The sequence below is a fragment of the Mytilus californianus genome, unplaced genomic scaffold (assembly GCF_021869535.1).
Source record: "Mytilus californianus isolate M0D057914Y unplaced genomic scaffold, xbMytCali1.0.p SCAF_1, whole genome shotgun sequence".
NCBI lineage: Eukaryota > Metazoa > Mollusca > Bivalvia > Mytilida > Mytilidae > Mytilus > Mytilus californianus.
Genome location: NW_026262581.1, coordinates 17,513,652 through 17,529,071, shown reverse-complemented (window position 1 = coordinate 17,529,071; position 15,420 = coordinate 17,513,652). Strand labels below are relative to the sequence as shown.

Below are 15,420 nucleotides of genomic sequence, written 5' to 3'. Positions count from 1 at the left end.
GACCACTTACAAAATATTAGAACTTTCTTAAATGGCATCGGGTGGGGGTGATCCCTGGGGACTAACCCTGTATTTCATTTGATTTGCTTTATCATGACAAACCAGAATTTATATGGTTTAGGGGTGGGGATCTCAACCATTTACAAGATATTAGAACTTTCTCAAACGACAGGGGGTCGGGATGACCCCCTGGGGTCTAACCCTGTATATCATTCAAACCATCTTAGCATGACAAACCAGAATATATATGATTTAGGGGTGGGGATCTCGACCATTTACAAGATATTAGAACTTTCTCAAATGGCAGGGGGTCAGGATGACCCCTGGGGACTAACCCTGTATATCATTCAAACCATCTTAGCATGACAAACCATAATATATATGGTTTAGGGGTGGGGATCTTGACCACTTACAAGGTATTAGAACTTTCTTAAATGGCAGGGGGTGGGGATGACCCCTGGGGACTAACCCTGTATTTCATTTAATGGGTTTTGTCATTTAGAACATTTTCAATTAAAAAGATTGTGTCTATCACAAACGGTTTTCAATTTATAATCATTTGAAAATTTTAAAAAATAAAATCCCATAGGGTTCTATAGTAAAACCCTCTTTTCTTTTTGCCCCTCAAAGTACCCCTTTATAAACCCCATTGCACAAACAAAACCCTGATTGCACCACTAGACATGTTAGTCTAACATATTGTGAAACCCTAAGTTAATCTGACAAGCGGTTTTGGAGAACGGGTGCGGACAAGTTCAAATTTAAAAGCGGCGGAAGAGGAAGAGGAAGAGGAAGAAGAAGAATAATAATAATAAGAACTGAGCAAAAACAATAAGTCTTCCCAAACTTCGTTTGGGAGACTTAATAATACCTTGTGAACAGGTTTGACCCAAGATATAAAGAAATTCAAGCTCTCCAAAACTAAACTATTTTACAGTACATGGTTTCATACTTGGTATAGAATAAACTAAAACAGAAATTACAAATTTTTAGTCCTTATCAAATTCTGTGATTTTTATGATCCATGAAACTATGAAGACTGATATCTAACAAATATAACAACTTTACAGCATCTCCCATAGACCATTAACTACTGGTGACAATACCTGTACAAACTTGATCAATTAAATCTTCTATGACACCATTTACTACAACTTCTGTTGTCTCCTCTCCATCTATTGCTTCATCTGTCAAATAAACAAATTCTATTTAATCTGTATTCAGCATTAAATAAAGTGGTTTTTTTTCCATTTTATATCACCGGATGGGATTGTCTCCCTTCAACTTGTTTATATCGACTAAGATTGTGTAACTGAAATTAAGAATCTCTTGTGGCGAGTTATTCTTAAAATAAATGGGGAATGTGTCCATGGGACACAGATGATGCCCCCGCTTGCATATAACATATAAAGGGACATAACTCAAGGAGTGTAAAAGTGACGCTTCCCAAATTTCTACTTGATCTGAGCTTTGTGGTAATAAGTATTGTGTATAAGTTTCATAACATTTGGTTAAGGCAAACTGAAGTTAGAGAATGGAAACGAAAAATTCAGCAATTTTTCCATTTGTAAAGGAGCATAACTCTAGAACGGTTCTAGTGACACCACCAAAATTCAAACTTGATCTGTGTTTTGTGGTAATAAGCATTGTGTATAAGTTTCATACATTTGGTTGAGGCAAACTGAAGTTAGAGAACGGAAACGAAAAATTCAGCAATTTTTCCATCTGTAAAGGGGCATAACTCTAGAACGGTAAAAGTGATGCCACCAAAATTCAAACTTGATCTGTGTTTTGTGGTAATAAGTATTGTGTATAAGTTTCATAACATTTGGTTGAGGCAAACTGAAGTTAGAGAACAGAAACGAAAAATTCGGCAATTTTTCCATTTGTAAAGGGCATAATTCTAGAACGGTAAAAGTGACGCCAGCATAATTCAAACTTGATCTGTGTTTTGTGGTAATAAGCATTGTGTATAAGTTTCATAACATTTGGTTGGGCTAAACTAAAGTTAGAACAGAAACCAATTTTGGGACGTACAGACGGACGGATGTACAGACAGACAAGGGTAAAACTTAATGCCCCCTCCGCTACGGCGGGGACATAAAAAGGTCAAAAGCTAAGAGTATTTTATCATAAAATTTGACCACTGAAAACTGAGCAATTGAAATAATTTATTATTATTGGATAAATCATCTTGTTTTACTTGAAATACATGTACATAGCATTTATGTCAATTTTCATTCTTGAGAGTTTTATGCAATCCAATATATTGTGAACAAGATTGATTGCAAAAACACCATAATTACCACAATTTTGTTAACCACCTATGGTATACACTTAAAGCAACAACTTTTTGATATACATTTTAGCGTAATTACTTCTTTCACTTTAATAGTTGTTTGATATTTTACCTGTAGTAGCATGACCATTATTCTGGTTGCTGTCTGTCTGTCCTTCAGTTTGTTCTACATCTCCATTCATTTGCTGAAATAATGGATAACAAAATAATATATATTTGTCCTTCAACTCTCAGAAAGGTAATTCCATAGTATAAAAATTGCTTGATTCATTAATGAGATCTATGTAAAATTTGAATAATGCTTACTTTGCATTTTTGCATGTATAACTGCAATAACATTTTTTCTTTACATTTTTAAGATTTAGTAATTATATAATTTCAACACTGTAAACATTATAAACTTGCTATGACTTTTCCTCTTATTTTTTTCTTCAGTCTAAAGGTTTACACTTACATTTTCTGACACTTCTTCTGACTCATCAGATTTTTTGGACAATTTGCTCGAGCTTCTGTCTCTTTGTTTCAATTCCTGTGCCTAAAGTGTTAATATAAACGATCAATTCAACATTACACCTATTCATAACTACTGTATACTGAAACATTTCTGCATCATTTTGTTGTCAGGATTTTCTTTTTATACTTTTATTCAAATAATTTTTAATTTTGTGTTTTTCAATATGCTACATTTATATATAAAATGTTTCATGAGTGTTTATTTTTGCCAATTTTAATTTTCATAGATTAGCTATCACACTAAAATAAAACTGTAACAAGCATTCTGTGGGTATTGCATGGCAATACATAGTCCCCTACCGGGTAAAAATTCATTATACTGGAACAAAATGCTTACTTGTTATATAACTTGTCATGGTGTAAACAAAAAGAAAATATCAAGTCAATATCTTCAAGCATGACTAAAAACAGTGGAAAACTGATTATATGAGTGAATTTTTCAAGTCCAAGGACCATAACTCTGCACAAAATTATCAGACCAAAACAAAAATTTGAACTTGATCTGTAACTTGTCATGATAAAACTATATACCAATTATCAATCAATATCTTCAAGCATGATGAAAAAAGTGTGGAAAACACTCTTACATTAGATGTGATTAATAGTTCTCTAAAATTAGATATGATGTAATACAATGTATATTTATTTTCAAGTTATAATCAAATATAATTAATACATGTAATAGTTCCAAATATTTTTCCTTTCATTTTTCACAAACTAATATAGATTTGTAACTTATCTATAAAATGTCAACAACTTTTATCTATACACAATGTAATGTAATGAAATATATACCTTAATAAAAATAGATTACAGTGTTCCAGCTAGGTCGTTTTCACAGGGCGGTTCGCCCGCCCTTTCCCGAGTGCCGCCCTGTGCCCTTTTTACAGTTTGCAGGGCGCCCTGCCTTTTTGAAGATCGATTGGTATATTATTTTGTTCGTATTGATATGATCAGCCAATTACGAAAATTTACCTGGCGACAAGTATATGACTTTGTTTACGACCCCAAGCTAATCAACGGTTACAACAGGTGTCATAATCTGTTGTTATAGGTAATCCGTTCATCGGATGGGTCATTTAATGATCATCAACATTAATTCATTCAAATAGAATCGGTCAGTCGGCATTTGTCTTTGAACTTGAAGAAATGTTCATACAACTTGGGCACAATTAGCAATGTTTACCGTAGTTTCATGGAGAAAACGTAATTGACAGAAAGTTTTAAACCATAATCAACTCGTTAAAAACATTGCTCTTATTGTTTTCCGTGAAATAAATAGCAAATTAAGACGTATTTTTCATTGACTGCCTTCATTTTTTATACAAAAATAACAAAATCGGCCGCCATATTGTTGATCGTATTTACATCTTCTACGTACTGTTTATTATCCTCCAAAGAAGGAGCACACCCAAATAAAGAAAGATAAGTCAATCTTATTTTTTCCTAGCATTGAGTAACCTACTAAGATATTATAAAATATGTCTTCATATTTCTGGCTTTAGAATTTATATGTTTAGGTGTTTTGAGTTGTGGGAAAAGTTAAAGAGGGTCTTAGTAGCAGGGTTGGTAGGGTGCTTTGGTCATCTTTTTCTGTATTTTTTATTTTCAATCCAAATTTTCACTGTTCACTATTTCCTAACATTGTGCATTTACAGCTGTTTTGTGCTGTATTGCCATTAAGCACAGAAAAGGTAGAAAGGTGAAGCTTGTAAAGTGTGTCAGACCATAGAAACAGAATGAAGCAGGACATTTTTAAAAAAATACTGCATATAAAGCTTAACTGTGCCAAGCAATGATTTAAAACTTGTGTCACAAGCTGCGTGATAAGTTTTAAGCCTAAAAAGTAGAAAGATAGTTTTTCTCTGGGCTAATGATGTTGTTCTTGTATCTTTATAACCAGTGATTCAATGAACAAACAATGTTTGATTATAATCTTTATTAAAACATGCCCTTTTCATATTATCATATCAAGCGTTAAATGCCCTTTTTCAGGATTGGCACCCTGCACTTTTGAAATCCTAGCTGGAACACTGGATTATTATCTAATTAAAAGATTTCACTTCATAAATTTTTTTTATGTATATAGCATTCAGAAAATTAGTTTATACAAAATAAATAACACTTCAAACAATTAACCAAAGAATGTCTTTAAAAAAATGACTTATCTCTCTTTGTAAAGAAATATTGTCTAACATACAAAATGTAGTACTGTGGATTCACTATTTTTTGTGGGATACCAATTTTCATGGGTTTCGTGGATACAGGGGAACCACGAATTCAAATGTTCAACGAATTTCAAATTTTCTATAAGCTTGTATGAAGATTTTTGCAAAACCACGAAATCAAATATCCATGAAAATGCAAGTTTTCCTCAATCCACGAAAATTGATACCCACGAAAATAAATGAATCCACAGTACTCTAACATTAGATATGGACCATGATAACTCTGGACTAAATCATCAGACCAGAACAAAATTCGAACTTGATCTATAACTTGTCATGATAAAACTACATACCAAATATGAAATCAATATCTTCAAGAACGAAGAAAAAAAGTGTGGAAAGCTTATTTGCCGGACTGACGGATGGACAGACGGACGGACAGACAGACAGACGGAGTGCAAACCTATAGTCCCCTTCGACTTTGTCGGTAGGGGACTAATAATTATCTATCCTTTTATTGTAGATTCATAAGTAACAAGAAACAATTTGACGAAAAAACTATTCAAGTTTATTGTCATTATAAGGAAACTCAGGGTATAATGAAGTTTTTTTTCTACGATTCTAACATACGCAAATTAACAGCATTGTTTCTAGTTTACTTGTCATTTTTTATTACTTACAGCCTGCTGTTCCATTCGTGAGAAAATGACATTTAACATCTGTGTGAGGGTAGCTTTAGCTGTTGTTTGGTTGACCAGGTTTTTACTGGCTAGGTAGATATTGTAACATGTCCTGACAGTCTGTAGAACTGTACCCTCATGTATTTCTACTGTATTTGATGTAACCACTGTCAATAAAGCCTGTTAAAAAAGGAAAGTATTGCAAATTGATAAGTTTTTTTTAAAGAAAGTTCAATATTAAAATCATGTACATCTGTATATCTTTTTAAGTGTCCCTTTTACTAGTACAAGTCACAGTTCAGTCAACAATAAAGTAATTTTTGTTTATCCTAATGGATTTTAGTAGCTGAGTAAACACTTACCAGATATTGTTTCCCTTGATCATGTATATACAGCAAACAAAAATGCAATGTAAGAGTATTAGAACTAAATTTTATAGTATCTAACTTTAAATGTATTTTATTAAGACAATATTTTAAAAGTTGACCAATTTTCTTGATGCTTTAAAACTTGGTCACCATCTGTCTAAATGTAAACTCATTTATGCAAACAATAAATTAAATGGTTGGAGAACTAGAAGAGGCAATTTCAAAATAATGATTAAGATCTTATTTGTCTTTAGGTCTTTTCACCTACACCTGTTTGCACACTGGCTGTCACTGTTCCACTTAGGAACTTTGTCATAACACAAACCTTTATGATCTGTAACTGTACACCTTCATCTGTCTGTGGTCCATGGAAACATCCACATATCGTCTCTACAATGCGATCTATCAACCTTTTACCTGGAGATGTAGTATCTACGGCATTTCCAGTCAGATGACCATAGGCAATCAATTTCTGTAATCATTAAATGTAACACAAGTTAATTTCAAAAGTCTGGCTCAAATGGAAACAAAGCAAAGGTGTAAAATTATGTTGTCATGAGTTGAAAAAATACCTATTGTTACAAAATATCATTCATTTTCATCTCTTCAAAATATTTAGGCAAATGAAAGGTTACTTCTTTTATTATCTGGATTTCTCAGGATTATGTCAATTTTGCATAGTAACAGCTGAAACATTAAGAGACATGTTTTCAAATGACATGAGCAATTACCAAAACCCCTATTTTACTAATGCAGTCAACATCTGAAAGGATTAAGGATATAATCAGGAGAGCTTTAATACTCACAATCCTACAAGGATTTGACAGAAAACATTAAATTCAGGGTATTTTGGTGTGTCACAGCGAAATAAAGAAAAACAAATCAAGAGAGAACAAACCTCCCTGAATGCAATTTTCTGTATGCAATTTTCATGGAAAATAAACAGTGTTTGCCAGCCATAAGAATGGTCAATAATTCTGACAAGGTATATAATGGTAGCTTACCTGTAAGCAGTCTAGTGCTACATTTACAATCCTAAAGCATTTGGATTGACATGCAAGTTCAAATGGTAAGAAATATTTATCTGCTTCAACAAAACCAGCTTGTTTAGGTGTGGGTAACGCTGATGATGATTGGTCTTCACTAAAATATGGAAAAGAATTTACATTTTTAAACTATGTTTCAAGTTTTCTGCTTGTTTTTTATGAAACAATTTTATGATAATAAACCTATTAAAGTATTATCACTAAATTCTAAAACATTGACAAAACATTGAACTATAAATGACCTTTTTTTTCATGATTTACTAACTTTCTAGATTTCTTGAGGAAAATTTGTACAAAATACAAAATATTTCTTTAGTGTGAATATATCAAAACCACATAATTATGTATTCTTACAGAAATATTATTTTGCAAACAACAAAAATTTGTATGTAATTCTTCCTTAACATATCTACATGTAGCTATCAATTTCTTGATTCATGAAATCTAATCTCTTTTTAACCCACTCCACATTGATTTTTTTAAAAACCAGTTTTCACTGTTCTATGTATGTTCCAATTGGAAAATATAATGTGTATGGTGCAGTCAAAGGGCATTTCAGTCTTTAAATGTTAAATAAAACCCTGAAGTCTTTGAGTCACAAGATATCGCCTTTAAAAATGTCAATAAAAGAAAATGAAATTACTTAAAAACTTATTTTAATGTTACCTTTGAACACTACTTTCTTTCTTTAGTTGATCTGAAATATAAATAATATAACATTACAAGTACAAAATGTATTTAAATTTTTCTGTTATGTTAATTTCAATAAAAAAATGAAGAAAAAAAAAAAGGTTAAAATTCAGAGTTCAGCTATAGATGCAAGCTTCACAGATATCTTCCATTACAGTCAGTGTTCTCCCCAGGCCCTTAAAGGACGACGGGCCCGCGATGTATAATTTTCTACCGTGGTGGTATCGTTCTTGCCGTGATGTATAATTTTTCTCCGTGGTGCTAAAATTTTCGGGAAAAAAATCGAAAATCGTTAAAGTTTTAAACGACTTGTTAAACCTTTTCCGTGGGTATAAAATTTCAGGTGAAAATTGACCAGTTCAAACCAGTTCAAACCAGTTCTTACAACTAGATTGTTTACACCACGTGATCGATTTACCTTTTGAGGTTAACCTTGATGATTGGATTTAATCGATGTACATGATTCTTTTGTGTTTTAATTAATTATGAGATCATAATTAATGATCCGACTTGTGAGGGACAACCAGGCATTTGTTAAATAACTCTATTACTCCAGCCTTTGGTCATAAATAATTTGCGTATTTTAAACGTGTTGGAGTTACTTCCCCTGATTTAGCTTATTACAAATAAGTGCTCCTAAAATATTATCTATCATTGAAAATAGAAATAAAGTACAAATTGAATGCAAAGTTATATCAGAATGTTACCTTAAGGATAAAAACTTTCTTTGAACATACCAACAAAATTATATTGCAAATAAATTTTGATAATCATACTTTCATTAATGCACAGACATATAATAATAAATAGGTAGTATTTTCCAATCTGAAACAGTTAAAGTGGTCCCAGTCTTTAGACACCGATTGGAGCTCAGCTGGATATGATACATGGGTGTACAGATAGATGATATAAATTTACTGTTTATGTCTGTCTACCAAGTAACACAATAATGATTATAATAATAATTGTATTGTTGTATAAAAGAATGATGTCTAGTAAAGCTATGGAAAATTGTTTTTAATTTACTAAAGGTTCTGCATTAAAACTTAATCTTGTTTAAATTTAATTATTATGGTGTAATCTAACAAAAATGGGGAATGTGTAGTGTAACTACAAGTATCAGGACAAATTGGCTTGATCAAAATATAAAAAGTGACTTAAGTTTAAAGACTAATAGTGCTTTCTTTTATTTATTCTTAAAAGAAATTAAAGTATACAAACTGTTTATTGATTTACTTCTTTTTTTACCAGTAATTTTTTGACCCAAAGTCTACATAACACAGTAAACAAAACAAAGACAAAAAGGTAATGACACAAAAACTAACAAGAAAAAAAAAGCGATGCAACGCGACACGACATATTGTACAAATCATTTTGACACGCGTTACCCTGGTGCTATCCAAAAATCCTGGGGAGAACACTGACAGTCAGGGGATTAATTATAGTATAAATGGGCAATTATCTACCAGTAATTAAATTCTCATTTTGAATGTAAATAAATTGCTTAAATTCCACATATACTAACTTGATGACAACAGCCATACAATTTCATTCAAATATTCTACTGAAAGTGAAACTGCTGGAAATTATGAATTTTACCAAGTTCCTACACCCGTTTTCAAGATTTTTTAAATGTTTGTTTATCTGTGCATCTGAAGAGATTATAAATTGATGGCACCAATGATAATGACAATTTTTTTTTTTTAAATGAAAGAACCTTAGTGAGCGCGCTCACATACCCCACGTCCCCACATTGTCATTGGAGAAATAAAATAAGTGTAAGAAAAAAAAATTGTATCAGAAAAAAAAATTGAATCATAATTTCCTGTCAATATGCACATCTACATAGTATGTCCTTATTATCTACACAGTTTCATGAAATTCTGTTGTGTGGTTTGAGAGGAGTTGCGATGACAAAAGGTTGCATTAGTATATTGGGCAAATAAGTTCAAAGGGGCGTAACTCCTGGAAAAAAATTGAATCGTAATTTCCTGTCGATATGCACATCTACGTAGTATGTCCTTATTATCTGAAAAGGTTTCATGAAATTCTGTTGTGTGGTTTGAGAGGAGTTGCCATGACAAAAGGTTGCAGTAGTATATTGGGCAAATAAGTTCAAAGGGGCGTAACTCCTGGAAAAAAAATTGAATCGTAATTTCCTGTCGAAATGCACATCTACGTAGTATGTCCTTATTATCTACACAGTTTCATGAAATTCTGTTGTGTGGTTTGAGAGGAGTTGCGATGACAAACTGTTGCAGTAGTACATTAAAGTAAATAAGTTCAAAAGGGCGTAACTCCTAGAAAAAGAACTGAATCGTAATTTCCTGTCGATATGCACAACTACATAGTATGTCCTTATTATCTAAAAAGGTTTCGTGAAATTCTGTTGTGTGGTTTGAGAGGAGTTGCAATGACAAGAAACAGGACTGACGGACGGACGGGTCAAAAAACTCATTGGGTGGGGTATAATAAGGCTATATATAAGGCATACCAAAAAATATGAGAAAAAAAATCATAAATTATAATTATATTATGATTTGTTAAATTTCATGTAAACCTTTTAAATGGAATGAAATACATGTACAAATCAATTTTAATTGATAAGAACAAAATCACTTTCCTTTAAAATGATTTTTTTTGTCCATTAAATCATTTGCATTGTTATGGTATAGATGATTAACAAGTTACAAAAGTATACCAACAGTTACATTATACATTAATGTTGCTAAAAAAAGTATTACAAAAAAAAAAACCATTGTTTTCAATAGTAGAAATCAAAACAATATGAAGCAAATACGGGGAACAACATGACAAACACATTGTGGCCTCACAAGTATTTCTCTTAAGTCTGCATTTACCGTTGTCAATTTGAAATATAAGAAGTCAATTTTCCTTTACATGTATGATTCTCTGTAGTGAAAGACTATGAAGATCTTGAATTTATATGTCACGGTCAGATGCATGGATCCCGAAAATTTGTTAAGTATATCCATTCTACACACTAAATCTAATTGTCCTTTCAACCAATGTTTACCTATCTTACCTGTGTGCTAACAGGAGATAAGTTTGCACAAAAGCAACCAAGAATGCCTGGAATCTGTTTGAGTGTGAAAAAAAAACATGGTCTCAGGTGAACAGATGACAGAAATTAGGCTTGTCCATTTAAAATAAATTATACTCTGATATCTACACTTTTCAATGTTTCCTGGTTCATTTGAATTTTAAAAACAGGTATTCAAGGTGTGCTTACCAGAGGTGGATTTGGGGAGGGAGGGTTGCCCCTCCCATATGGAGCTGCATACATGGTTAATGCATAGACATTTAACATGTTTAACGTCTTACGTTGCCTAGTTTGGACCCCCCTTTCATACATGTGTACCTCCTGACGAAGCACAATAATCCCCTTATCAGGGGTCTGCTCCCATCAAAGAGAAAAAATCCTGTGTATAAAAAATTTCATGAAAGAAAATTTTCAGGCACCATTTTATACTTTTTTGTTTACAAATACTTATAATTGAAGATGTAAAAACCTGAGTGTATTGAAGGTACATGTATCTGGTGTACCTGACAATAGTGACATTACCTGATTACGCAACAGGTGCAGATTTGAGGCCTTCAGCTGATTAACAGGTGATAATAGTTTGATTGAACAATCACAGGTGATAGGATATTAATTACTTGACATTTTCGTATCAAAAGTGAGGGCAGGCAAAGACAAATTACGTCTGAGTTTACCATTTTTTATGGAAAACAAGTAAAACAATGTTTGAATCAAGTTTATTATGGTTTTCGTCTTTCTGTCAATTACGTTTTCTTCATGAAACTTAACGGTAAACGTTGCAAATTGAGTTGCCGTATGAAAATTATTTCAAATGAAATGACAAATGCCGACTGACCGATTCTATTTGAATTAATTAATGTTGATGATCATTAATCATGTTAATGATCCATCCGATAAACGGATTACCTGTGACAACAGATTATGACACCTGTTGTAACCTTTGATTAGCTTCGGGTCGTAAACAAAGTCATAAACTTGTCGCCAGGTAAAATTTCGTATAATATATTTTTTTTACTTTTACCAATTTAAATGAAGATTGATAATATTACCATTACAGTCAAGAAATGAAAATTTTGACATAAGAAAATGTTGGCGCCAGAAATATCGCAAGCAGCTGTATTTTGACGCCAGATGAAATAAAAAAATAGCAATTTGCAACATTGGCGAAGCCCAGCGCGATCCCTGAGTTTGACATTATACCTTAAAATCAAAATGATCACAACTCCTACAAGAATGTCAAACATTTTTATAAGAGTCTTTAGGAATCAAAGGTGGTTTAAAACACAATCTTACTAATACATGAAAGAAGGGTTTATTTGAATCGATATACATTGACTTAGTACAATGGCCCTGAAAAACCCAAACAACATGGAAGCGATTTTGTTCATGTTTTCGTATACTTTTCTTAAAATATCATAAATGGTTTTCATGCAAATTTACATCTGGTTACATAAAAAAGGAGCATACTGTTTTTACAAATTTGTATATCTGATTGATTAAAAGTTTGACAAGTGAAACTACATGCACAATCTACTAAAAACCATTTGGGATCATATAGTACAGGCCTTGTATTCAAATAAGTTGTACGATGCAGTCCAGTGTATCCGCGCACCTAAGACTTTGGGCTTCACTTTGGTAATCTCATAAAACCTATAATCGGATAATATTGTGTGAACAAATTCACGACATACTTTAATTTCAGGAAATAATCTTTATGCATGGTTTCACCCTTAAGATTTTATGTAATGTCTGTCCAAAGTTAGGGAAACCCCTGTTTTGACAGCTCTTCAAATGTCTGGTGATTTTGTGCATGCCTTAAAAAAATAGCTAATTTAGAATAAGGCAAAGAGTTCATACCACAAAATATAATTCAGTTTGAACCAAACAGACTGCCAAGGATGCAGAGCAAAATTTATTTCATTTTGATAAAAATTTGACTTAAAATGAGTACAATTTCATCTGATGATGTAATTTTTTTTTAGGAAAATGGCTAAATATGGTTAATCATTTGATTGCAAATATAAATTTATGTTTGAACTTATCAATATATATTGATATATGAAATATGTAATATGAACATTTATCTAGACAGGATAACCAGTATATGAAACAGAACAGTTGCTTGGAAACATGGGAGGATTTCCCATACTTTCATACTATTTCCACCTCTATCCAAAAAATCTGCCCCCTATTCAATATGGCTGCAATAACAGTGAAATGGTCTAATAAGAACGATTCTATTTGTGTTGCATTGCTGATATGACAAAATAAGGTAATGCGCGATATCACCGGCCACACGGAGACAGGGGATTCTACTGTACTTAATGGACAATTCTGTAGGCAAATTTGTCAGAAACCTTTAGAAATACTGAGCTCTTAACAAAATTTGTCAGTAATCATGGTAATGTCAAACGAAAATTCACATCAGACAAACTTCAAAACCAAAACCTCTGCTATACATAAAATTACAGAGAATTCTCACAGGTCTTACATTTAAGCATCTTAGAAATTTTATCTACACATTTACAGTCCCAAAAAAGAATGCATGATGTGATTCACTTACCAAGTGCCACCTCACAGGCTTTTTTCAGTTGGGAGTGATGAGCTTTTTTTATTTCTTTGTCGCTCAAGATTTTCTCGAGAGCTCTTGTAAGGAACATTTCGTTTGGCCTGTTGCCTTTACGCATTATGCCAATCAATCGACATATCAAATAGAAATGTTAAGTTATTTTAGTTGATGAACAAATGTTTCGTTGGAATACGGAACACCTGTAACAGTTGTCCACCATTCAAATCACGTGACCAAATGCCGACGATATATTCTGGTACCCTTTTCAGTACAAAAATAGATAAAGTCATTTGAAGAATGTGTCATAAGAGAACTATAAAAGGAACATCTAAAATATTAAAATATTCATAAATGACAACACACAACAACTGATGTAAAATTTTAAAAATGAAAAACCCACAACGTTTAAAAATACTTGGCCAAACTGTACGAGAGAAAATTTATAAAGATTCTACCGATGCATTAATAGTCAATAAAAACTGACAAAATCAAACGTTAGACTTTATCAACCAACAGAAAGAGTAAACAAACAATCTCCATATTCTTGATTTAGTTCAGGCGTTTTCCGAAGAAATTGTTGTGTTTGAACCTGTTTTATAGCTAGCTAAACTTCTCACTTGTATGATAGTAACTGTTGTTTATATGCATTGAAAAAATGGATGAACAACCCAAACAGACATGTCGAAATGAAGGAGATTCTGTTGTAAAATCTGTTTCTCTAACGTTTTTATGATGATGTGTGAGCAACATTTATTTTTATTTTTCAAAGATCTTCAAAAAGATGTGCTATTTCTATGTGACGTCATCAGGCATGGTCACCTTTTCCCTGACGCCATAAAAGCAAATAAAAAAAACCAAGAAAATTTAAAGTCATAATTAAAAATTTGACCAATAAGAACTGAAATCTAACGAACTTACACACGTTGATTATGAAAAAATAATAATCCGTTCGGGGAAAGTATAAATCGGCCTAGGATTAAAGAAATTTGCCCAAAATGAGAACCGAAAGAGGGGGGTGGGAATAAATGCAAACAAGAAATCAAAATTATCAATTGTCTTAAGTAAATATACAGATTTTTTTCTAAGGATGGTACTAAAGGTGGAGGCATTAAAAACACTCAAATCGAAAACAATTAAACAGATAACACCAAAGCCAAAACAAAAACAATAGAAAGGCTAACAACAGTCCACAAAATTCCTATCAGAAAAATATAGACTGTAATTAATTCTTTGAATAATGTTTTTATTGGTATGAATATTGATTTTGTTATCAGTAAATTAAAACCAAACTTATATTATTGTTATATACATATACATATGCACATTCACGGTTCTACAATCTGTCAATACCTTTAACTTGGCATTGCACAAGGTCATGTTTATCTCTGGCTGTTCATGATGTCTATATATATACTAAATCCATTGGATGTTGGAAGTGCACAGGTTGATATTTTAGTCTTAGATACATGATATTTTTATTAGTTGTTATTAGCATTGAACTTATACTCTCAGATCTGTACTTAGTGTCTTTTTTGTTGTTGGGATGTATAAATACCCTGCCACACCTTGTCTGTGTTTTTGTTTAAGAGAGGCGAAATATACCAAAGGGGCACTCAAATTCATAAGTCGAAAATAAACTGACAAAGCCATGACTAAAAAAGAAAAAAGACATACAGACAAACAACAGTACACAAAACACAACATAGAAAACTAAAGTCTGAGCAACACGAACCCCACCAAAAAATGGGGGTGATCTCAGGTGCCTTTGAAGATTTAGCAGATCCTGCTCCACATGTGGCAACCGTCGTGTTGCTAATGTAAGTACAGACCCGGTGATAAGTCTAATTTGGTACGTCACATCCAGGGAAAAGGGGACGGCATTGTAGTGAAGACAATTGGAACATATTGTTACTTGTTTTTCTGCTTTGTATCAATCTGATGAGTTAAGTCCTTTTCAACTATTTTTTATAGTTTGTTCATATGTTGTGCAGTTACACCACTGTCCCAGGTTAGGCTTAGATTG

At 32.4% G+C, this 15,420-nt stretch overlaps 1 protein-coding gene across 5 annotated transcripts in view; it reads right to left on the bottom strand.

The window, feature by feature from the left end:
* LOC127699982 (brefeldin A-inhibited guanine nucleotide-exchange protein 1-like) overlaps positions 1-13,621 on the bottom strand; it is a 54,555-nt gene extending 40,934 nt beyond the window's left edge. For all 5 annotated transcript variants that reach the window (XM_052203364.1, XM_052203356.1, XM_052203374.1 and 2 more), the window contains exons 1-8: positions 13,392-13,621; positions 7,741-7,771; positions 7,033-7,171; positions 6,354-6,500; positions 5,661-5,840; positions 2,754-2,834; positions 2,412-2,484; positions 1,107-1,187 (exon numbers count right to left, since the gene is read on the bottom strand). In XM_052203364.1, coding sequence (XP_052059324.1) covers positions 1,107-1,187; positions 2,412-2,484; positions 2,754-2,834; positions 5,661-5,840; positions 6,354-6,500; positions 7,033-7,171; positions 7,741-7,771; positions 13,392-13,515 — 856 coding nt within the window. In that variant the 5' untranslated portion in view covers positions 13,516-13,621. The remainder of the gene's footprint in view (positions 1-1,106; positions 1,188-2,411; positions 2,485-2,753; positions 2,835-5,660; positions 5,841-6,353; positions 6,501-7,032; positions 7,172-7,740; positions 7,772-13,391) is intronic.
* Positions 13,622-15,420: the final 1,799 nt, after the last annotated feature.